Consider the following 25,378-nt stretch of genomic DNA (forward strand, 5'->3'; position numbering starts at 1 on the left):
TAATGTTTACTTGTGCAACATTTTACTACCATGTGTCTTGTACAGCCAATCAAAACACTTGTTTTATTGAGCTTATTTCCTGTACATACAATTTGAAAGTGAAAACAAAACAAAGTCTGTATCATGTGTATTGTTGTAACTGACGATGTAGAGACTTCTTGTTACTGCATTTTGTAGAAAGCTAGTCCAAGTTGAGTACTAATATATACTTACTGATTTGTTGATATTATACAATGACCAATGTCAGGATTTATCAAACAGGTGTCAGTGGAGAGAAAAAAATATCGCAAGCTAGCTGGATTTAAAAAAAAAAAAATGTTATTTTTTAAACCCACTAGCCCACTGGGCTACTGGTTTTGCATTTGTCACTAACCCTGTTAAAAAGCACTAGCTCCTGGCATTTGGCTAGTGGATTTGTCGAACTCTGAATGTCTGTAATAATCTTTTTTAAAATATTGATTTCTTTTTTCGTTCTTATCTTTGTGTAGTTTTGCTGCCAAGTGTTCCAGTGAAGGTTTCGGCTCTTAATCTTCCTGGTTACAGACTTCTCGTTAGTTGGCTTCCACCAAGTGAAAATGCCAAACTTCTAACTGGCTACAGAGTTTCATACCGACAGACCAGTGACCAAAACGGGCCCTACAGCCATGTATGTATACGAGAACAAATACCTTTTGTTTCACCTTGATGAAAATGTATGATACAAATTTTACTCTTTTAATGGCAGCAGCAGCAGCAGCTTTTGTGGTAAAGCTTCGAGTAGATTCAGTTTCTCACAAATTATATGTCCTAGATCAATTAAACTTGGTTTATAGTTGCACCTATGCATGAAAAATTTTACTGTACGTGAGACATTTAATTTCGCCAAATTCTTGTTATTCATTTTTAAAGGCACTTTCTCAGTATTATAGAATTTAACACAAATGACAAAAACATCTGCAACATTGTTCTCATCCTAACCAGTTTTACATGAGTGGCATATCTAAGGTTGTGGTATGTGTTGTCATGTTTGGTCTCTAGGCAGGATTTAGCTCCATTGGTGGAGTACTAACCTGAGGGGCATGGGTTGAATTTGCTTTGTGTTCCAATTGGGTGATTCCCATCCCCATGGATGGTATATCAAAAGCTATGGTATGTTGTCCTGTCTGGGAAAGTCCATATGAAAGATCCCATTCTGCAAAATGATCTTGCGTATTAAATACATTTATTATATTAGTGTCTGTATATTCAGTATGTCGGTTTGTATTAGCTAACATTTCGGTCATTTGCTAAATCAACAAATGCAGATAAAAGTTTGAATTTGATGACTATAATTTATTACTAATCCTCCAAAAAGTTAATCTGAAATCTTGTTTATCATGTTCATATCTACATCCATTTGGCTGGCTCAGATCACTGTTTAATTTTGCCTGCGCGTTTGCTAGTGCTTGTATGTACATGTACAAAATTCATTCGGGCTTCCTTGGAAGAATTTATATCTTGCATTACTTTTGCTGTTCAGAGCTGTTTCTTGCTACCTCCCAGGATAAATTAGGCAATTGGCCAAAGTGTACTAATTATATTTCTTTAATGAATGGGGTGGGACATAGCCCAGTGGTAAAGTGCACACCTGATACGTTGTCAGTCTAGGATTGATCCCCATCGGGCTATTTCTCGTTCCAGCCAGTGCACCACGACTGGTATATCAAAGGCCGTGGTATGTGCTATCCTGTCTGTGGGATGGTGCATATAAAAGATCCCATGCTACTAATGGAAAAATGTTGCAGGTTTCCTCTTTATGACTGTGTCAAAATTACCATAGGTTTGACATCCATTGAATAGCCAATGATTAATAAATCAATTTTCTCTAGTGATATCGTTAAACAAAACAAACTTCTTTTTTAATGAATCTTAATTGTTATTATGTGTTTGGCAAATTTAAACTAGCGTTTGGCAAACGATTTTCTGACCAGATTTGCCAAATTGCTAATAAATAGTGTTGTCAACCTTAAATTGTGAAAACAGTTCGAATTCATCAGTCCAACTGTAAATTTTGTAAATGGTTAAAATTTGTGACTTGTGTGTACACACCATAATTGTGCAAATCTCTCATAACATTTACGAATGACCAGGAAATAATTTCTTGAATATGATTTGATTTCTCCTTCATATACTTTGTGCAATACATGTGCGGGAATGTTTTCCCTGACAATATATTTGTTTGTTGCCTTTTTATTTTTTAGACTGCTGTGTTGACCCATTTCACTATCCAGTACACATTAACTGGTCTGGAAGCCAACAAGCGTTACACCATCTATGTGACAGCCATCGGCAAGTATGGAGCCAGTCAGCCTTCAGAAAGAATCGATATCTCAACGTCTAATGGTAAGTGCAGCGTGGGATGTGTAATAACGATCAGCTTACTTTATTTTCACCTTTTCCCTACATGGGCGAGACACGGTTGGTCTGGGATCGATCCCCGTCAGTGGGCCCATTGGGCTATTTCTCGTTCCAGCCAGTGCACCAAGACTGGTACATCAAAGGTCGTGGTACGAGCCATCCTGTCTATGGGATGGTGCATATAAAAGACCCCTTGCTGCTAATTGAAAAGAGTAGCCCATGAAGTAGCGACAGCGGGTTTCCTCCCTCAATATCTGTGTGGTCCTTAACCATATGTCCAACACCATATAACCGTAAATAAAATGTGTTGAGTGCGTTATTAAATAAAACATTTCCTTCCTTTTTCCCTACATATTAAAGGGATTGTCCTGAGTTTCCAGCCATTGTAAGATGTTTATGATAACAGAGCCTTGTTGGTGACTACTATTTCATACTAAATACATTTTCTTGTACCAGTGTCTGTATATCGAATGTGTTTGCTGTCGTATACTAATCTTTAATTTGTTATATATATTTTTTCTTATATACAAAATTATTTGGAGGTAAAATCTGGTTTGGGCTACTACAAGCATTAGGACAACAACAAACACCTTGTAAATACAGATACTGATATTCGAAATAAGAAAATGTATTTAATTTGTATGTTACGTCATCAAAACGGCTCTATTGGTCGGAAACAGTTTACAGTGGTTGTAAACTTAGAACTGTTCCTTTAATACCAATCCTTTTATTGTACAAAATCCTTAAATAGGGCCAGTACAAAATATATTACATGTTTATCTTCTGTAACATTAAGTTACCTGTGATTCAAAGGCATTCCAGCCACTGCACCACAACTGGTGTAACAAAGGCCATGGTATGTACTATCCTGTCTATGGGATGATGCATATAAAAGATCCCTTGCTGCTAATCGAAAAGAGTAGCCCATAAAGTGGCGACAGCGGGATTCCTCTCTCAATATCTGTGTGGTCCTTAAAGGAGGGGACAATTAAGGCATTTGGCCTGGTATGCATATTCAACGATATACATGTATAATGCACATTATTGCTTAATATCAACAAGTATAATCTTATAGTTAATTAGTAAAACGGTTAAATGTGACGGCTATTATATATAACGGGCATAGCCATTTTGTACCATCCTAGTGTATACGCCCTCTGGCGAGCTGGTGGTTACGTAATACCTAACGTGTCTGATTTTTGCTGATGCATCGCAATGTTCTGTAATAATAGCCATCCCAGTAAGCCAGTAACAATTATATATTACTTTTTAATACCAAAAACCCCACCATTTTCAGAGTGTTGAAATAACTGTATTATGTTTTGTACATAAATTAACCCACATACTGAAATAATAATCAGAGTGTTTTCTTAGTTAATTGGTCTTTTCTTTCTGTGGCCTGTACCTGTGGTTCCTGATTGGCAGGTGTATATTTAGACGGTCCCCAGACACTGTGTCTAGACACATTAAAAAAACATGCTTCTTTTATTAAGATCACAGGATATTGTGTTGTAACCGCATGGATACCCCTCTATTCGTAATGGACATTACCAGCCGCCCTGCATTATTACTGTAAGTAATTCTATAAAACACTTGATTAAGTAGACTTTCCCATCTAAAATCACAAAACTGACCAATTACGTTGTCTCAAAGTAAAGAAAAGTATCACTTGGGTATCGTGAGTAGTCGTTTTTGCTCGAATGTACCCTACCAATAGGCCTAATAATATGCATTTTTTTCTTTGGATTTTTAGAAAAAGAAAAATACTATACCTTCATTTCGTTCTATTGATGCAAACTGAAATATTTTTAGTTAAATAGTTTGTTATACAATCAAGTCATTTATGTTGTTTTACAAGTCAGGTTGATGAAAGCGAAGTGCCTTATAAATTAGAGCATTTGTTTACACGGTGTATAGAGAGATAGACGGAGCTGACATCACTTCGCCCCAAGCTATACCACCAGACGTCACAAAAACGAAACAAAATGGCTTCCCCCAGTTAGCAGGAATAATCATGTTTTTTTATTAACTCAAATTTTTTTCATTTTTCATTTTTTAAAGTGTCAGTATGTGTTGGTGGTCCGGGTATGCATCTTTCCAACTCATAAGGCTCTTGTTTGAGTTGACCCTACCTTTAACCATATGTCCGACGCCATATAACCATAAATAAAATGTGTTGAGTGCGTCATAACTTAAATAAAACACTTCCTTCCTTGCGGTTCAAAGTGAGCAGAATGTAGTTACGTGGTAGACTTCTCACCTGAAATGTAATGGTTTGCAGGGTCAATCAACCTTGATGAACTTGTTTTTCCCCCATTCTAACCAGTACCCAACGACTGGTACATCAAAGGCTGTGGTATGTACAGTCCTGTCTAGAAAAGTGCATATAAAAGATCCATGGAAGCCATAAATGTCCAGAACTTTCTAGATGTTATAATACTAACAGCCATAAGTTAGACACCAAATAGCCATAATTTAAATTGTGCTGAGGTGTTGTTAAATGAATATTCCTTGTGTTTCCTTTATCCTCTTCATATTCCAATACACTGTCCTAGGCATCCACCTCGGCTACTTGGTTGTATATATAATGTAGAGTTTAATGCTTAGTGTGTGCTCATAAAAGCATGTTGAAACCTTAATTGGATATAAGCACCATCATAAAATTTGATTCTGTCCTGGACAGGAGATCTGGTGTAAATCAGAACTTGTGTCCAGGATGGATGTGCCTGAACCTTTAGTGGATATGCACATGTTAATAGAGTTTTCCTTCCTTTGAATGATGTAAAAGAGTGGATTGATCAGTCTTCAACTACTGGTTTCTGTCGATTCCATGAAACTGCAAGACTCATTTCTAGTACATGCGAATCAGTGCCCTAGGTTCAAATTCAGTTTATTGTGCCTTAATTGTATTTTTATTACAGATGTTCTTTACTTTTGTTTAATAATATAATTTATATAATTGTTTTGATTTCAGATATTTCGCAACCTGGCCAGGACAAGGACATTAAAGGTTTATTTTACAACTTTTATAACCTATATCTTTGTTTGTTTTGTAATCTGGTTGGTAACTTCATAAAACAATTTCTCTCAATTCTGATGAATGTTAAACTGCTGCTATACAATAGATTCATTTCTCTTGACCGTTGACACAGATATAGTCATTTAAAATATATATCAAGAAGAGTCACTAGTATTAGTAACTTGAAACTCCATTCAACTCTTTACCGGCCTCGGTGGCATCGTGGTTAGGGCATCGGTCAACAGGCTGGTAGGTACTGGGTTCAGATCCCAGTCGAGGCATGGGAATTTTAATCCAGATACCAACTCCAAACCCTCAGTGAGTGCTCCGCAAGGCTCCATGAGTAGGTGTAAACCACTTGCATCGACCAGTGATCCATAACTGGTTCAACAAAGGCCATGGTTTGTGCTATCCTGCCTGTGGGAAGCGCAAATAAAAGATCCCTTGCTGCTAATCGGAAAGAGTAGCCCATGTAGTGGCAACAGCGGGTTTCCTCTTAAAATCTGTGTGGTCCATAACCATATGTCTGACGCCATATAACGTAAATAAAATGTGTTGAGTGCGTCGTTAAATAAAAGATTTCTTTCTTTCTTTTTTTCCATTACAAAGAGAGCAACCTGAGTGGTCTCCCTTAATAGAATACATTATTTCAACCACCAGTACTATCAGGATTTTGTCACTCATTATGCTAGATACTGATCCATAGCATCATTCTGGAATCAAACATACAAAAATGACACCCCCCAAAAAAAAACCCCAAAAAACCCCAAAACGCCCCACCCCAACAAAAACAAAAACAAACAAAAATAATTCCAGTGCGTCTTGGACCTATTTTAATTCCAGTGCGTCTTGGACCTATTTTAATTCCAGTGCGTCTTGGACCTATTTTAATTCCAGTGCGTCTTGGACCTATTTTAATTCCAGTGCGTCTTGGACCTATTTTAATTCCAATGCGTCTTGGACCTATTTTAATTCCAGTGCGTCTTGGACCTATTTTAATTCCAGTGCGTCTTGGACCTATTTTAATTCCAGTGCGTCTTGGACCTATTTTAATTCCAGTGCATCTTGGACCTATTTTAATTCCAGTGCGTCTTGGACCTATTTTAATTCCAGTGCGTCTTGGACCTATTTTAATTCTTCAGTTAATTACCCACCCACCCCATTAATGCTCAAGCATTTTAATTTCATAATATTATGTTAAAATTCACAGTAAAATGTTCATAAAAACTGTTGGTGTTATTGCTGTTCATTTTGCTTTGTTAAAAGGTTTGTATTTAGTTATTTTTAAAAGAAAAGTCTGTGTTTTGAAATGAAGATTTTTTGTATGTATAATATCACTTTCTTTAATTAAGAGTGTCTATTTTGCTTTGTTAAAACGTTTGTATTTAGTTATTTTTACAAGAAAACTCTGTGTCTTGAAATGTTGATTTTTTTTGTATGTATAATATCAATTTCTTTAATTAAGAGTGTGTGGTTATTTGACCAATTTCAGCTTGTTGTGTTGCCCGTAAGGTGAGCAGCCTCTGTCGAGACTTGCTGTGTACGGCGTCTGTTCTCAAACAGTGGGACCCAACAAACCTGGCTAAGTGCTACCCAGAGCTAGAACACATCTTCAGCTGTCTTAAAGGTGCACCATCACTTATAAATAGACAATACCACATGAGTGGCCATTAAATACTATTTACAATACAATGAATTATTTTAAAACATATCTAGAGAGCGAAAGTGAGTTAAATACATTTTTAAACAACGAGTTGTAAGATACACGGTATCTAACGGAAACAAATGTAGTATTCTATTTTTTTTACATACCCTTAAAAATCAGGTTTTAAGCAAATTTATATGGGTTTTTTCTGACTTGAATTTATTTACAGCTCTTGAACTTTTGCGTCACAGACAAATCAATTTCCAGTTAACTTATAAGTCAGAGTAATCGGTTTCGATCATGCTTTATTTTTCATTGGATTGTATGGCATTGGCGACTTGGACATCATCTAGGAGCAGCCAGTCATATGTTTTTAACTTGTTATTACATGTATATGCGTTATTAGTATGTGTTATCAAAAATAACGAATAATGTTCTCACCAACGGATGTTCAGAAACTAGAATAAATAGTGGTACCTCAATTGTGAGATTTCAGTTATAATAGTGTAATAATATGAAATTTGGGTTTTTCATTGTTCAGTGTATTAAATATAATATTCTTTCCTTTTGTTTACTCATGCATTTGATCTCTCTTACTCTTCTTTCTATCCATCCATCCATCTATCCATCCATCCATCCATCCATCCATCCATCCATCCATCCGTCCTTCCACCTGATCGACGTACCCACCAACACCTGCCCATACATACATTTATTAGTCCCCTACCGGTCCAATCTGTCTGTCCGTCCCTCCATCCGTCCCTCCATCTGTCCCTCTGTCTGTCCCACATATGTTTTCCAGATATTTTTTGCAGAAGGCTTTGAGATATTGAGCTGAAAGTTTGTTTATAGCTTTATCATGTCCTGTTACAGATCATGTTTGACTTTCATGGTGAGGTACCCATTTTTGACAGGGTTATGACCCTTGAACTTAAGTAATTATTTTTCCAGACTTCTTTTTTAGAAGGCCTTGAGATATTGAACTGAAATTATGTATATAGCTTTATCATGTACTGTTACAGATCAAGTTTGACTTTCATGGCAATTTACCCATTTTTGACAGAGTTATGGCTCTTGAACTTAGGAGATATGAAAATTAGTTTTCTGCACTTTTGTTTCACAATACCTGAAAATATTGAGGTAAATTTTTTTATATAGCTTTATCATGTACTGTTACTGATCAAGTTTAACTTTTATGGTGATTTACCCACTTTTCACATGTTTGGCCCTTGAATTTAGGAGATACGAAAGATTGTTGGGTCAGGTAGGGGATGTGTATTGCTTTAGCAGTACTGTTCGTTCGTTCGTTTGTTCATTCATTTATTGGTTCATTCATTCATTTATTTCAGGAGAGCGTAACCACACAACCTGCTGTAAACAGAACAACATCCCCACCATATGTCTTGGTTTCTGTGGTACCAAACCTCCTTCGTTTAGCTGGGATTTCGTCGAGTGTGTGTCTGACAAAAGACTCAGTACGATCGAGGCGTGTGTTCAGCAGGGCTTGAGTAAGTGATGACTGCTGGCAAACACCAACATGTGCAGTTAAAAAAAACCCCCAAATATTTAAAAATTCAAAATTCAAAAAAAAAAAAAAAAAAAAATCATTTGCAGTTCAGGGGCCTTATTCACAAAGGTCTCTTAGGTTCTGCTAGACAACAAAGCATCCTCTTTGCAAGTCCGTTAGCATTGCACTGCGAGATCGCAAAGTTGCGAGAGTTTAGTGAATTAGGCCCCAGGTCAATAGCACTGTTCTTGCACATTAATGTCCTACAGTCTTATTAAGCATGAATGAATAGAAATTGATATGCATAGGTGTAACTATGCTAAAAATTAATCCTTGTCTATTTTTTATTTTTTTATTACAAAATATTAATGAATGGAAAGTAACATTATTAATGTGTGAGTTGAAATTTAATCTACATGTTTGACCTCGGGGCCTTCTGCAAACTTCCCTATGGGAAGATTTATAGCTTTAAAAAACCCCGATAATTATATAGGTTGACTATCAATTGAAAATTAACCATTTGGTCTTTAATCTGTGCATTTTTATGTCTTGTTTTGTTATTTCTGAAGTAATTTTGTGCGATTTTTATTCATTGATGTGCGGTGTAATAAATAAAATACTATACTTGTTCCCATGTAAGACCGTTTGTATTACAACTCAAGTGTTTTTAATCGAACATCACTCGCTTTTGTTTGTGATGTACAATTGAAAACACACAAGTTGTAATACATGTATAAGAGGTCTTACAATGGAACTCATTTAGTATTCTTTATATATGAGTAGGAACTGACAATGAATGTTCTTTGTTTTCAGAGAGTCTTCCAAGTGCACCACAGTCAGTCATGTTAACAAGCTTGGGTTATCAGTCTGCTGATATTTCATGGTCTCCACCAGTCTCGGGGGACAAGCCGGGTCAAACGTATCTTGTCCAGCTGAGAGAAAAGAAAAAAGGAATTCTGTTTAAAAATATGGTAAATACAACCAGAACATGATGGATTTAATCTCGGTGTAAATTTATTTCACACAAACTGGTTTTGGTTTAAATTTGATTCGTTAAAATGACAAACCCTAGTTTTTAAACACGACAACATATTTTTCACCATTAGAGCAAAAAAAAATTATACTTGTAATTAGACATTACTTGCAAGTTGTTGTTTAGATTATCAATTTTCTTTACATCCAAAGTATTTCTGGTCTTCTTGGTGTTTGTAATAACACGAAATGCATTTTTCATAACATACCTCTGAGATGTAACAGTTATGAAAACGAGCTGTAGTCTATTTTTAAAAGTATTTCTCCATTTCAACTTCACAGACACTTGTTTCACTCTGCTGTAACTTTATCCAGGTGTGTTACAGGTTTCTAGATTAACCAAACTTCGGGTCCAGTTTTACAGGATAGAACGAGGGTCTGCAACTTTTAAACTTTACATTTATAACACCAAACTATATTTGGAGCTGGTTTTGGATATTTCTACGATTAAACTTACATATTAAATATATTTTCTTGTTTAGAATATCAGTGTCTGTATATTCAGTGGGTTTCTGGTCGTCTTAATATTTGTAAGAAGCCCAAACAAGATTTTAGTTTGATCTATAGATCTAGTTTCTTTTTTTGTTTTTTATTATTGTTCTTTATTGTTTTAATACATGTATTTGGTTGAGCGTATCTCGTAATAGGAGTTAGTCATAATTATTGCACAGTTTGTAAATTTAATTAATCAACGCGTTTGCTACGGTGCTTTAAAGACATTGGTGGAGGTTTTCATGCAAAGAATACGGCGATGCCTGTGAAAAAATTATTTACATAATAACAGAATCATTCTTACATTAAATACTTTTGATTGATAAAACAGTTAACTAATGGTTTCAAACTTTGAATAAAATATCATATCATATGGTGTTATTACAAGGATCAGAGGAAAATAGAAAAAAATTACATTAAAAATATGAAAAAATTCACAAGATTTTAAACTGTATTAGGGGCCTTATGAGTTGCTCAGATCGCATCTGAGGGCCTGCATTAAAAAAAATTCCTGGGAGAGGACCCCCAGACATCCTCCACATTCGCCTTTTGCTGCCAAATCCAGTGGTGAAAAACTTCCCACCACTCAAGAAATCCTGGGCAGAACCCTGCTACATTTGTGAAAACTGGTATTAATTTAATCCATCTTTTGATTGATTTTAACGTTTAATTGTGATTTTGTTTGTCTACTCCAAGGACACAGTGACTGGAACATACATTAAGCTGACAAACTTGAAGTCTGACACCTTGTACGAAGTAAGAGTCATTACCGTGGGAAATGAATCCAGTAGTCTCCCTTCTCTGACCATCACATTTCTCACCAAACCTGATCGTAAGTTAACATTTGTATTACACCCCACCCCATGAGGAATTACTAAGAAAAACACCATCATAATAAATAATTAAATTAAAGGGACTATACTGAGTTTTCAAATCCTAACAAGACCACCATTTATTGCCTCAACAAAAGAAACATATATCCTGCTTTGTCCTGTTTTTTAAAACACAGTCTTTCTTTAACATGTTTTATATATAAAGCATTACATGAATAAATACATTTGAGATGAGATCTTTGTATGAAATATTTCATTTGACTGTTGGAAGAAATAATAAATGTGTACATAAGAAATTATTTTAGACAAAAATCAATATTGAGATAATACAAAACATTACGATGTCCAGGATTACATTGGTTTTAGAGATATTCATATTCTAAGCACCAAAATATAAGTATAATATTGTAATTTTAATAAAAAAAGAATATTTCTTTTTGCCAAAAACCTTTTAAAATGGCTACAAAGTCAGGATAGTCCCTTTAAACATGTGTAACCGCTTCTTTTAACTATTTGTTATAATAATAATAATAATAATAAAATTAAAGTGATAAAATTGAACCTCAAGTTTTATGTAAATTTTTCACCATATGTTTAATTTTTATATTTAGTTATTTTGGGGGTTTTTTCCAATTAGTGTAGTAATTTTTGCATTAGTAGCAAGGGATCTTTTATTTTTTATTAAATTTTTTTAAAAAGTTTGTTTTGTTTAATGACGCCACTAGTGCACATTGATTTAGTAATCATCAGCTGTTTGATGTCAAACATTTAGTAATTTTGACTCAGTCTTAGAGAGGAAGCCACTACATTTTTCCATTAGTAGCAAGGTATCTTTTATATTCTCCTTTCCACAAACAGGATAGTACATACCCCGTCCTTTTACATACCAGTCATAGTGCACTGGCTGGAACGAGAAATAGCTCAGTGGTTTTTCTCTGAGACTAAATGTCAGAATTATCAAATAATTTACATCCAAAGATAAATAAATCAATCTTCTGTTGTTAAACAAAACAATCTTTAACTTGTACAAGTTTGGGGGAAACTAGTATGTTGGGGAGAGCGGGGATGGTTCGGGCAGTTTTCATTGAAACCATCCTAAAACTCCAGCAATTGAATACATGGAGCTCAAATTTTATTCTGATGAAAGTTAACATCTAGGCCATATACAAATTTGTACAATATACAACTCCTGTCTTTAATATTGATGAGGATATTGTATGGTTTTGTAATTGTTCTTACTGTCCCATCCATCCCCTATGGTAGAGATATATCGGACAAGTTGTGCGGTACATCAGAACAGAATCCAGTTTTACTTTAAGGATGGGATGTAGCCCAGTGATAAAGCGCTTGCTTCATGCCCAGTCAGTTTAGGATCGATCCCCATTGGTGTATATAGTCTTATAGACATATAGTCTTAGAAAGGAAACCCACTACATTTTTCCATTAGTAGCAAGAGATCTTTTATGTGCACTTTTCCACAGACAGGATAGCACATACCACTGCCTTTGATATACCAGTCGTGGTGCACTGGCTGGAATGAAAAATAGCCCAATGGGCCCACTGTCAAGGATCGATCCCAAACTGACCATGCATCAAGCGAGCGCTTTACCACTGGGCTACATCCCGCCCATTGCTTTCCTGATACAGGTAGAATGTGGCTTGATATGTAACTGATCTCGGTCAGTGGGCTATTTCTTGTTCCAGCCAGTGCTCCACAACTGGTGTAACAAAGGCTGTGGTATGTACTATCCTGTCTGTGGGATGGTTCATATAAAAGATCCCTTGCTGCTGATCAAAAAGAGTAGCCCATGAAGTGGCAACATCAGATTTCCTCTCTTTATATCTGTGTGGTCCTTAACCATATGTTTGACACTATATAACTGTAATTAAAAAACAATGTGTTGAGTGCGTCGTTAAATAAAACATTTCCTTCCTTCCAATTTACTACTGATGAACAATTTAATGAAACAATAAACACCCTCAAACTTCCACTATAATCTTACACAGTGCATTCTGTGGTGGCTTTAGTCATCACAAGACCAGTGGACAAAAACAATTGACACTACATCGTATAATTTATAATTACTCTCGTTAATGGTTTAAAATTTCAAGTACAGGTATTTATAATTGTATGTTTCTTATATTTTATTCTATTGCAGTGACAGTTGTTACTCCTCCTCAGGTAGTGGCCATTAACAATGAGACAGGTAAATGTTCCTATTTCTTAGATGTTAGATGGTTGAGATCTGAGCATTGTTAAAGTTTTGAAAAAAAATAAAAATAACATATAAAAAACACAAGACACTTATATAATTGCCATGGTAACAAATGGCAACTGAAAGGTAAAATTTGACACATAAATTATTAAAAAATAACTTTGAATCTAAAGTATTTGATATTTAAACTATTTGGACAAGAATGTGTGTACATACATTGTATTTTACATTTTCTTTTAAGCATGGAGTTTAATCCAGGATATTTTGTCAATGTCCCATGTCTGATGAGATTGGGAAAATTAGCTCGAGTAAATCATACTTGATATATTTTTTCAGGCCACTGAATGATGTAGTACACCACTGTTAAATTAATTTATTCAGAGGTTGGAATTCTCCTCTGATCAGCTGTTTTCCTCTCATGGAACATTGCATTTTCTTGCATTTTAATCGTCCTTTCCTCCAAAATGTGTCAGATGGCACATATTTTAACCTAGGATTTCAAGAATTTCCAGGTCCCCTCTAGATTTTCTCGTTTTTACAGTTCACCAATTCCCACCCCTGTTTATTAGAACAGCCAATTAAATAAATATATATATATATACTCTTCAAAAAAAGAAACGCAAAAGGGTACAAATGGGTTATAACTCCGATTTTATGTTTCCTACCGGTTCATGCTTTATGAATATAAGGTCATTGCATGTCCCAAACACATTCCCACGGTTACATTCGATAAAACGCAGCTACTGTACAATAAAGTTCCAAAATGTGAATATTCGCAAAAACGCAGCCACGTGCAAACCATGTCACCACTGCACGTGCGTTGTCTGCACGTGCAACATGAACACCGACAGTATAAAAGTGCAGGGTGTTCGCTTGCCTGGCCTCTGTATCTGGCCGACAGTTGACAATCCAGGACATGCCACGTCTCAGTGAACCGCAGAGAAAAACAATGCCATCGGCCGACTAGACGCAGGCGAATCCAGAACGGCCGTTGCCAGGGCATTCCATGTGTCCCCAAGCACCATCTCCAGACTGTGGGACCGTTACCAGCAACATGGATCAACACGTGACCTCCCTAGATCCGGTCGACCACGGGTCACTACCCCCGGGCAGGACCGCTACATCCGGGTACGCCACCTTCGGGAACGATTGACTACTGCCACCTCCACAGCCGCAGCAATACCAGGTTTGCGCAGGATATCCGACCAGACCGTACGGAACCGCCTACGTGAGGTAGGAATTCGTGCCAGACGTCCAGTTCGAGGTGTCATCTTAACACCACAACACCGTCGACTCCGACTGCAGTGGTGCCAGATTCATCGACAATGGCCTCAACTGCGATGGAGACAGGTGTGGTTCAGTGACGAGTCCCGATTTCTGCTCCGACGTCATGATGGAAGATGTCGCGTGTATAGGCGTCGTGGTGAACGTTATGCGGCAAACTGCGTGCAGGAAGTGGACAGATTCGGCGGGGGTAGTGTCATGGTGTGGGCAGCCATCTCACACACTGGCAGAACTGACCTGGTCCACGTGCAGGGCAACCTGAATGCACAGGGCTACATTGACCAGATCCTCCGGCCACACATCGTTCCAGTTATGGCCAACGCCAACGCAGTGTTCCAACATGACAACGCCAGGCCTCACACAGCACGTCTCACAACGGCTTTCCTACAGAACAACAACATTAATGTCCTTCCTTGGCCATCGATATCACCGGATTTGAACCCAATTGAGCATCTATGGGACGAGTTGGACCGACGCCTCCGACAGTGACAACCACAGCCCCAGACCCTGCCCGAGCTGGTAGCAGCCTTGCAGGCCGAGTGGGCCACCATCCCCCGTGACGTCATCCGTACTCTGGTTGCTTCAATGGACAGGCGGTGCCAGGCAGTTGTCAACACACGCGGAGGCCACACCCGGTATTGACTCCAGATAACCTTGACCTTGGTGGTGTGTCCTATCACTTACTCACAATGGACTAGAGTGAATTGTGAACAATCCTGCAACATTTGGTAATTATCGGACTCACCATTCAATAATTAAATCAATTCTCCAAATGTTACGACAATGTGGTTTTGCGTTTCTTCTTTTGAAGAGTATATATATATATATATATATATTGGGCATTTTTAGTACAGCTTGATCGAGATAGATTACTGTACATTTATATGACATCTCATGAAGTACATACATGTGTATACATTAAACTAGTGTTTTTGTTAGTTTTGTTTTCTTTCTTTTTTTCCCAGCTTGTTGTATAAAAGCGAATGTTAGCAGAACATGTATGCCAGGCTGCACCTACGACGTAGCCAGCCTTATAAGTTTTTTCGGTGACACAAGCAATTTGTTTACCTGTGTGGCCCATATTCCAAACATGATGAAATGTGGAGCAGGTAAGATTTTAAAATGTTCGCCTTAAAAACAGTCAATTGTTTTAAAATTCTGGAGAGTAAAAAATTGTATTCCTCAAAATGTTGAGAAGAGGGAAATCGCACCCTTTGAAACGAAAGATGTTGGAGGGGAAAGGGGTGAGAAGGAGGGAAATGTTTTATTTAATGACGATCGTGGCAGGCCATCGGTCTACAGGCTGGTAGGTACTGGGTTCGGATCCCAGTCGAGGCATGGGATTTTTAATCCAGATACCGACTCCAAACCCTGAGTGAGTGTTCCGCAAGGCTCAATGAGTAGGTGTAAACCACTTGCACTGACCAGTGATCCATAACTGGTTCAACAAAGGCCATGGTTTGTGCTATCCTGCCTGTGGGAAGCGCAAATAAAAGATCCCTTGCTGCTAATCGGAAGAGTAGCCCATGTAGTGGCGACAGTGGGTTTCCTCTCAAAATCTGTGTGGTTCTTAACCATATGTCTGACGCCATATAACCGTAAATAAAATGTGTTGAGTGCGTCGTTAAATAAAACATTTCTTTCTTTATTTAATGACGCACTCAACACATTTTATTTACGATTATACGGCGTCAGACATATGGTTAAGGACCACACAGATATTGAGAGAGGAAACCCGCTGTTGCCACTTCATGGGCTACTCTTTTCGATTAGCAGCAAGGGGTCTTTTATATACACCATCCCATAGACAGGATAGCACATACCATGACCTTTGATGTACCAGTCGTGGTGCACTGGCTGGAGCGACAAATAGTACAATGGGCCCACTGACAGGGATTGATCCCAAACCGACCGCACATCAAGCGGGCATTATACCACTGAGGCGAGAAGGAATCGTACCCCTAAACATGATTGTTAAGAGTCCTGTTCATTCATAATACTACATAATTATGTCATTTCTTAGATTTAATGTCGTTTATTTTATAAACAAATAAAGTAATAAAATTCTATTTTCTCACAAATGAAGGATTGCGCCGTGGTAGTCTTACACATGTAACAATGTCCAGAAATAGTTTATCATATGTGTATTGTAATTTCAAATTTTCAATCTGTTCAGTGTGAATGTTCTATAAAAATGAGAAGTGTGGTTCTAATGAGGGAATGGTGTGGAATTTAACTCGGTCAGTAGAGTGCTTGCTGGAGGTGCTCGGGTCAGTGGTCGACCCATTTTCTAATTGGGTGACCTGCCTCGGTGGCGTCGTGGTTAGGCCATCGGTCTACAAGCTGATAGGTACTGGGTTCGGATCCCAGTCGAGGCATGGGATTTTTAATCCAGATACCGACTCCAAACCATATGTCGGACGCCATATAACTGTAAATAAAATGTGTTGAGTGCATCGTTAAATAAAACATTTCTTTCTTTCTTTCTAATTGGGTGTTCCCCTGTCCCATGACTCGATATCAAAGGCTGTGGTATAAAATGTGACAGGTTTCCTCTAAGACTGTCACAATGACTAAATGTTTAACATCAGTGGCCAATGATTAATAAACCAATGTGCTCTGGTGGTATCATTAAACAAAACAAAACAAAATAAAACAAAAACAAAAAGGGTTTTAAAAGTTTGTTTTGTTTGACGACACAACTAGAGCACAGTGATTATTAATCATCGGATATTCGATGTCAAACATTTGGTAATTTTGACATATAGTCTTAGAAAGGAAACCCACTACATTTTTCCATTAGCAGCAAGGGATCTTTTATGTGCACTTTTCCACAGACAGGATAGCACATACCACTGCCTTTGTGGTGGTGCACTGGCTGGAATAAAAAATAGCCCAATGGGCCCACCATCAAGGATCGATCCCAAACTGACCATGCATCAAGCGAGCGCTTTACCACTGGGCTACATCCCGCCCATTGCTTTCCTGATACAGGCAGAATGTGGCTTGATATGTAACTGATCTCGGTCAGTGGGCTATTTCTTGTTCCAACCAGTGCTCCACAGCTAGTGTAACCAAGACTGTGGTATGTATTATCCTTTCTGTGGGATGATGCATATAAAAGATCCCTTGCTGCTAATGAAAATTGAGTAGCCCTTGGCATGGAGGCAGCTAGTTTCTTCTCTCATTATCTGTGTGGTCTTTAACCAAATGTCTGGTACCATACAACTAAATGAAAATATGTTGAGTGCATTGTTAAATAAAACATTTCTTCCTTCCATCCTTTCCTAATAACTAATGATAAACTTTAGTGTGGCGCTCAGGACATTGGGAGGAAGATAAAAAACAGAAGATACATCAATTTCAGGCTATAGATTTTCCAAGCTATCTTAATGCCAAAATATTAACCAGCATGTGTAACAATGCTCGACATTGGTATTAAACTTATTGTCCGAACCAAATTGTTAACAACTACAAAAAATTACTCTGCTACCTTTAATTGCCGTTAGATTTCCTCCAAAGTTTGTCCAGACACAAATCGCAAAAAAACCCACTACAAATATACAAATTCCACACACGAGACTGCAACGATGTCGCCGATATTGTCTTTGCTGAGATTGCACAGGGAAAAATACATGCAGTTTTCTGCCATCTGCCATCTGCCATGTTGCTTGTTTATGGAATACTCTTCAAGAGGGGTGAAAGCCTCCAAAGTATGTGACAAAATTACTATGAAATCAATGATCTCTAGTGGTATCATTAAAATAATAATAACAGTAATAATAATAAAAAATAATAATAATATGACGTCATCACGTTTGCTTTTATATCATAACATGTTATGACGTTGTTAGATTAAGTCCTATCCTTTCACCCCTCTTGAAGAATATTCCATAAAAAGTCAAAATGGCAGCTGATACAAAATTACATGCTTTTTTCCCTATGTGCTCTCAGCGAAGTCGATATAGGTGACATGGTTATCATCTGGTATGTGGAATCTGTGTCATTGTAATGGTTTTTTCAAGATTTGTGTCTGGACAAACTTTGGAGGATATCTAACGGCAATTAAAGGTAGGAGAGTAATTTTTCGTAGTTGTTAACAATTTGGTTCGGACAATAGTGTATAATTGTGACTTTGTAGTTTATGACAATGACATGATAATATTGGTTAATACTTTTACAGATGGACGGAATCACACCAACTGTTGTGCAGGTCGAGGTGTGAATGCTCTGTGTTCCAAGCTTTGTTCTATATCGCAGAATGACACCATCGGCCCCGACTTTGTGTCATGTTTCGGCAAAGTACTGGATGTCATTCAGTGTTACGAAGAAGGGAGAAGTAAGTGGACACTGTCTAGAATTAATTTTACAATAAATGATGATGATGATGATGATAGTAATGAGTCTACCTCATTCATTGTTAAGAATGTGAACACTGAGTAGAATTAATTATACAATAAATGATGATGATAGTAATGAGTCTACCTCATTCATTATTAAGAAGAATGTGAACGTTGAGTAGAATTAATTATACAATAAATGATGACGATGATGATGATTGTGATGATGATGATGATGATAGTAATGAGTCTACCTCATTCATTGTTAAGAAGAATGTGAACATTGAGTAGAATTAATTACTCACTGGATGATGATGGACATCATTCATTGTTAAAATGATGAGAAACGTATGGGAACAGTGTGATGGTGATAATGATAATACCACTTATGTTTGTGTTTATACCCATAATCGGGGCTAGCTCTGGCATTCATCAAATTCACCAATAGCGAATTTTGAAAGCAGTTGGCAAATTTTATTTTAATTTGGCGAAAAATAATGTCATGTAATAATTAACATTTTAAAAAAAATCACTGTTGATTTCTGCTATTTTTCAAGTTTAATAGACAATTTGGCAAAATATTTGCTCATCCAGAGTTAGCCCAGCATAATTATGAAGTTCAGGGAGTGGTGTGTGCGGTTCATTGGGTAGAAGCCTCACGTGAGGGACAATGGGTAATAGGATTGACATACCTCAGTGAATCAATTGGGTTATTTCCTATTGTACAGGTTTTCCATGTCTACTGAAATATATCCAAGACTTATATTGTCAAATCATAGAAAACAGATATTTACATCTGCATTACAACCAGCAGATGAGACGTCTATGATGTCACTAGATGTGATGGATGGGTGATCAGAAATCAACACAAATGATATCATTGGATAAATCATGGTTCTTTTTTTCCACTAATCATCAAGTAGTTTTAAATTTTATATATGCTACAATTTATGCCAAAGGCCATAATATCTACTGCTCTGTCACTGCAGAAAAAAAAAAAAATGTTAATGCCAATAATAAAGCTACTAGGTTTTCTTTATCAAATGATTGACATACACTAGCTGATTATTAATTAATCTGCTCTAGTGGTGTCGTTAAACAAAGCAAACTTTAATTTGTGTAAAAATGGAATTACATTCTCCTCTTTGAAAAATATATGCAGGCAATTGAATGTGGAGTGGAAGGGAGTGGAGGGCAGTGCGGGGAAGGAAAGAGAATCTCCATACAAAAACTGCTATTATAAATGTTTTAGACTACAGCATATATGATAGTTGATTCTCTGACAATCATCATGATCGTTTGTGTATTTCAGCGACCTTACCTAAACATCCAGATGGTGTCCGAATTACCAAGGTCACTACGCACACAATCAGCCTGACTTGGAACCATCCGGCTTCTGGCGGCCAAATAAATAACTACATCGTACGGTACAAGGAATTCCACCAAGACTGGCAGCTGGTAAATCAAAAACTATTCATTGATCTTGATCTTTAGTAGTGAGCATTGATATTAAGTAATGAAAGTGTAACAGAAATACTTTTTTTAAAAATCAGTTTTGTTTAATCTGTATCAATCTTGTTATTTTAAAATTTGATTTAAAAATGTTATCTTGTTACATGACTTTAATCAAGCAAGTCTGTGTTGTGTGCCGCTTGTAAGTATGTAATGCAGTAGCTCTGTTGTTATTAATTGGTGTTTTCTGTTCCATTCCTTTAAATAGTAATTATAGGCCTTAGAGAATAGAAAATTGGAATAAACTATTTTAGGGCTATACAAACACAGAGTCGGATAACCCTTTTAATTTTTACATAACCTGTCATGACCATGTAAACGAAGTCGTTAATTTAATGTACAAATGACAAATGGGTTACACAAAACTAGATTTGTGTAAGCCATGTGCGAACTTAAGAATAGTTAATACTGCATGGGGTGTTGCAATGATAGTGTACCAACAGTTAATCCTCCATCTTTTGGATTTTACAGATTGACACAAAATCGTCAAAGATTACATACATCATCCAAGATCTAAAACCATCACATGAGTATGAAATTAATGTCTTGTCATCTAACGACAATGGTGTGAGTGTTCCGAGTGCATCAATTGTCTCCTTCACAAAGCATGTTAATGGTAAGCTTAATTTCAATCATTATGATGGTGTACACAAAATCAGTTTCCATTGGTAATAAAGTTAACATTATCTACTAAGCATATGTTTTGTTTGATGAATTGTTTATTTTCAGAATGAATAAATTTAAAGCATAATTCATTAATAGTTTTTCATGTACCGTATATCTTCGCCTGTAAGTCGATCTCGGCTATAAGTCGAGTCCCTAATTTCAAGCCCTGAAAACTTATTTTTTTTATTGACCCGTTTATAAGTTGACCCATGAAAAACAACTTATAAATATTGAAATATTTCTTATTTTCAGCACATGAGAACAATAATGCACAATATTTGAACAAAAGAAAATTATTTTACAAACTTCGGTTTTCACGTTTTGTACATCGCAATATAATCAGACTATTCCAATCAAACTATCATTATTACATAGCATCAAAACGAAATATTCCCTTAGTAGAGAGTGAAAGCTATTTGACTGTTACTGTATGGTACTGTACAGATGGTTTTGTGCACAGACAACAACTTTATTTATAAACACTGACAACAGATCACTACGATAAAACTGAAAGTATCACGTTTTGCCGCCATGTTAATACATGTAAGGAGGATAATTCTGGAAAGTACACTGGTTTTTGTACCAAATGATGTGTGTCCCTATTGCTCTAGTGAACTGCAGAGATCAGTCTATTTTAAGGGAAAGCTCAGTAATATTCATGAAGTTAATCACCGACAAAACATTGTTTGAACAACCATTAATGCCAGTAACCAGATTTCAAAATAAACTCAGGCAACAGGTAGTTAGTATTGTTTACATTTTCACTATTAGTGATGACTGTTAATTTAACTAAGTGGACTGTTGTCTTGGCATGTGAGTGAGATCGCACGCCTTTTCGCATAACCAAAACCGTTCTAATGCCCAAAAAAATAGGTTATAAAAAATAAATGTGTCAAATTAACATATTTGAGTATAAATACATGGCATACTTCAACAATAAAACTTGTAAAATAATCCCCAAAACAGTAATATTTTTTGGTGAAATTTTTTTACCCTCATATAAGTCGACCCCCCAAGTTCTAAAATAATTTTTGGGTGAAACAAATTCGACTTATAGGCGAAGATATACGGTACAGTACTGTGAATATTGTTAGTGATGTGAATGTCTATAAATTAATATATTAATTTGTTCATTCATTTGTTTGTTTCTTTGTTTGTTCATTCTTTCATTTTCAAACAGGCTTTCACTTGTCAGGACAAAATCAACTTATTTCTACCAGCATCTATGATAATTTTTTTGCAGCGAAAAATTTATTTATTTGTTTTATTGTAAATTTGTATTGTTTGTTTCAGGCACCTCAGCACCTGTTGTGACACCTCACCCACTTGGAAAAGCTATATTTGAAAATAAAACAGGTATTATAGATGTATAGGTTTGACCAGTGAGGAATAAAATAGTGCCTTCCTTCATGATTAATTATATATTGTGTTTTCTTGAGGCTGTACAGACCCAATAGAGATAATTTTGTAGTTGCAGAATGGTGGTGTATACATTTAGATAATGTTGAATGGATGGTTGCTGCACTCTGCACCTTTTGAAACTCTACTCTGTGGCCCCTGTGATGTGTATTTCTCGCTCTTAGGTATATCAAAGGTCATGGTATGTGCTATCCTGTCGCTATCCTGTCTGTCGGATGGTGTATATAAAAGATCCCTTGCTACTAATGGGAAAATATAGAGGGTTTCCTCTCTAAGACTATATGTGAAAATTACCAAATGTTCGACCTCCAATAGGCGATGATTAATAAATCAATGTGCTTTCATTACACTTTCCATACAAATTGAGACTTAAGGTCATGATAATGCCATACAAATTGAGACTTAAGGTCATGATAATGCCATACAAATTGAGACTTAAGGTCATGATAATGCCATACAAATTGAGACTTAAGGTCATGATAATGCCATACAAATTGAGACTTAAGGTCATGATAATGCCATACAAATTGAGACTTAAGGTCATGATAATGCCATACAAATTGCATGAATGTGACATCATTTGAGATTTCACCCATTGGGCTATTTCTCGTTCCAGCCAGTGCTCCACGACTGGCGTATCAAAGGCCGTGGTATGTATTACCCCATCTGTGGGATGGTGCATATAAAAGATCCCTTGCTGCTAATCGAAAAGAGTAGATCATGAAGTGGCGATAGCGGGTTTCCTCTCTCAATATCTGTGTTGTCCTTAACCATATGTCTGATGCCCTATAACCGTAAATAAAATGTGTTGAGTGTGTTGTTAAATAAAACATTTCCTTCCTTCCTTCATTTGAGATTTCAGTCGAGACTCTAAAGCTTTAAAAACATGGGCTTAGAAGCACATATGATTTACCAAAATAGAGATTTTAAGTACTGGTACCATAAGTGTTGACACTGAATATCTGAAGTTTCAAATCGGCTGAGGTGTAGTTAGACAAATATTCCTTTCCTTTCCTTTTCGTCTCCACCAATATGACTTTCCTTTCTTTTTCATAGACTGCTGCAAGAACCAAGGTGTGTCGGCTGAATGTATGCATCTCTGTCTGAACAAAGCAGGAAGCACCAGTCCTTGTTATGTCGATGCTGATAAAATCATTGCATGCGGAGCAGGTATTTTGTGCTCTTCTTGATACACGGGTGTGTCAGTCTTAGAATTAAAAAAAAAAGTTACATGATATAGCCAGGAGGTAAAACAAATTCTGTATTAATTTAAACAGCCTTGATCTATGCTAAAAATTCATTACATACTCACCATTCAAAACAATGTAATACTGTGTTTCTTAGCAGCCATTGTTTTTTGTAGTGATGCTAAGTCTTGGCTGTAACCCTGAGTAAATCAAACTAGATAGACCATCTGAGATAGTCAAGTTTAGCAAGAAAAAACCTTCTAATTCTAAACCTTTAAGAACTAGGGGAGACCTGTGCTCCCTACTTAAAAAACACAAAATATATATTTTTGTTGTACTGAAAATGGTGATTCAAAACAGTTTTATTTTGTTCTCCAAATGCTAGGAAATCACATTTGAAACCATCCAAAGAAAGTTTTCACTTGTGTGTCTAGAGGTAGATGGGTGGGACGTAGCCCAGTGGTAAAGTGCTCGCTTGGTGTGCAGTTGGTCTAGGATCGATCCCTATCAGTGGACTGATTGGGCTATTTCTCGTTCCAGCCAGTGCACCTTGAATGGTATATCAAAGTCTGTAGTATGTGCTATCCTATCTGTGGGATGGTGCATATAAAATAGGCGATGATTAATAAATCAATGTGCTCAAGATGTGTCATTAAACAAACTAAGTCCCCCCAACATTTTGGTAGTAGTCATTGCGATGGATCCATCAGTTATGTGTTATATTAAATTCCTATGGAAAATTTTTCTCCCTATGACTGAAGTCGAAATAACCAAATGTTTTATATGGTGGATTCCCTCTCTAAAACTATACGTCAAAATAACCAAATGTTTTATATCCGATAGCTGGTTATAAATAAATCAGTGTGCTCTAGTGATGTCATTAAACAAACATTCTTCTGTTTTTTTATTCAGATGGAAAAGACCACACTCCATGCTGTCATCGTCGAGGGGTTCCAGACTCCTGCTTGTCGCTGTGCAAGGGCCAGTCAATGGGGCGGAACCACCTGACCCTCTTCTGTCTCACCTACACTGTGTCCATCCAGACCTGCTTCTATGAAAATGATGGTACGTCGGTTACACAAGCAAATAAAGTTAGTCTGTATTGCAATAATGTAGCCTCATCCTTGTTTGAACAGGGCCTGCTTGCTTTGGGGTTTTTTTAGTAATAAAAGTGCACTCATAATTGCTTGGTAAAATTTGCTGCAGTAAAACAGCCCCATCTTTCTGTTTCATGTATTCCTGTTTCTCCAGACCAGCATTGGTGGTGGTGTGCTTAAGCCATTGGACATAAGGCTGGTAGGTACAGGGTTTCGCAGCCCAATACCGGCTCCCACCAAAAGTGAGTTTTAATGACTCGGTGGGTAGGTATAAGACCACTACACCCTCTTCTCTCTCACTAACAACTAACCGTCTGTGTTGGACAGACAGCCCAGATAGCTGAGGTGTGCGTCCAGGACAGCGTGCTTGAACCTTAATTGGATATAAGCATGAAAAAAGTTGAAATGAAATGAAATGTTTCTCCAGAATCATTTAATTCCTTGTTTAATCAGTCTCCGCATATCTCACTGTCCTCTTGTCTAAATATGTTTTCCTTACAGATTCATTCTTCCATCTGTCCATCACACTGGATCCAATCAGATACCATTGCATCATTTCCCATCTAAATATGTTTTTCTTACAGATTCATTCTTCCATCTATCCATCACACTGGATCCAATCAGATATCATTTCCCATCTAAATATGTTTTCCTTACAGATTCATTCTTCCATCTATCCATCACACTGGATCCAGTCAGATACTGTTGCATCATTTCCCATCTGATCCCATTTGCTTACTCTAAACTCATAGC

At 36.9% G+C, this 25,378-nt stretch overlaps 1 protein-coding gene across 4 annotated transcripts in view; it reads left to right on the top strand.

Annotated features, from left to right (window-relative positions):
- LOC121379136 (Ig-like and fibronectin type-III domain-containing protein 1) overlaps positions 1-25,378 on the top strand; it is a 114,727-nt gene that overhangs the window by 42,391 nt on the left and 46,958 nt on the right. For all 4 annotated transcript variants that reach the window (XR_005958807.1, XR_005958806.1, XM_041507622.1 and 1 more), the window contains exons 9-23: positions 489-646; positions 2,220-2,361; positions 5,351-5,386; positions 6,888-7,022; positions 8,390-8,548; positions 9,361-9,518; positions 10,768-10,903; positions 13,064-13,111; positions 15,370-15,513; positions 18,588-18,743; positions 20,057-20,202; positions 20,728-20,872; positions 22,216-22,278; positions 23,398-23,511; positions 24,441-24,593. Coding sequence is in view for 2 of the 4 variants with exons in the window: in XM_041507622.1 (XP_041363556.1) it covers positions 489-646; positions 2,220-2,361; positions 5,351-5,386; positions 6,888-7,022; positions 8,390-8,548; positions 9,361-9,518; positions 10,768-10,903; positions 13,064-13,111; positions 15,370-15,513; positions 18,588-18,743; positions 20,057-20,202; positions 20,728-20,872; positions 22,216-22,278; positions 23,398-23,511; positions 24,441-24,593 (1,893 nt within the window). In the remaining 2 variants the exon portion in view is untranslated. The remainder of the gene's footprint in view (positions 1-488; positions 647-2,219; positions 2,362-5,350; positions 5,387-6,887; positions 7,023-8,389; positions 8,549-9,360; positions 9,519-10,767; positions 10,904-13,063; positions 13,112-15,369; positions 15,514-18,587; positions 18,744-20,056; positions 20,203-20,727; positions 20,873-22,215; positions 22,279-23,397; positions 23,512-24,440; positions 24,594-25,378) is intronic.

Source organism: Gigantopelta aegis, chromosome 8 (genome assembly GCF_016097555.1).
Source record: "Gigantopelta aegis isolate Gae_Host chromosome 8, Gae_host_genome, whole genome shotgun sequence".
In the NCBI taxonomy this organism is placed as follows: Eukaryota; Metazoa; Mollusca; class Gastropoda; order Neomphalida; family Peltospiridae; genus Gigantopelta; species Gigantopelta aegis.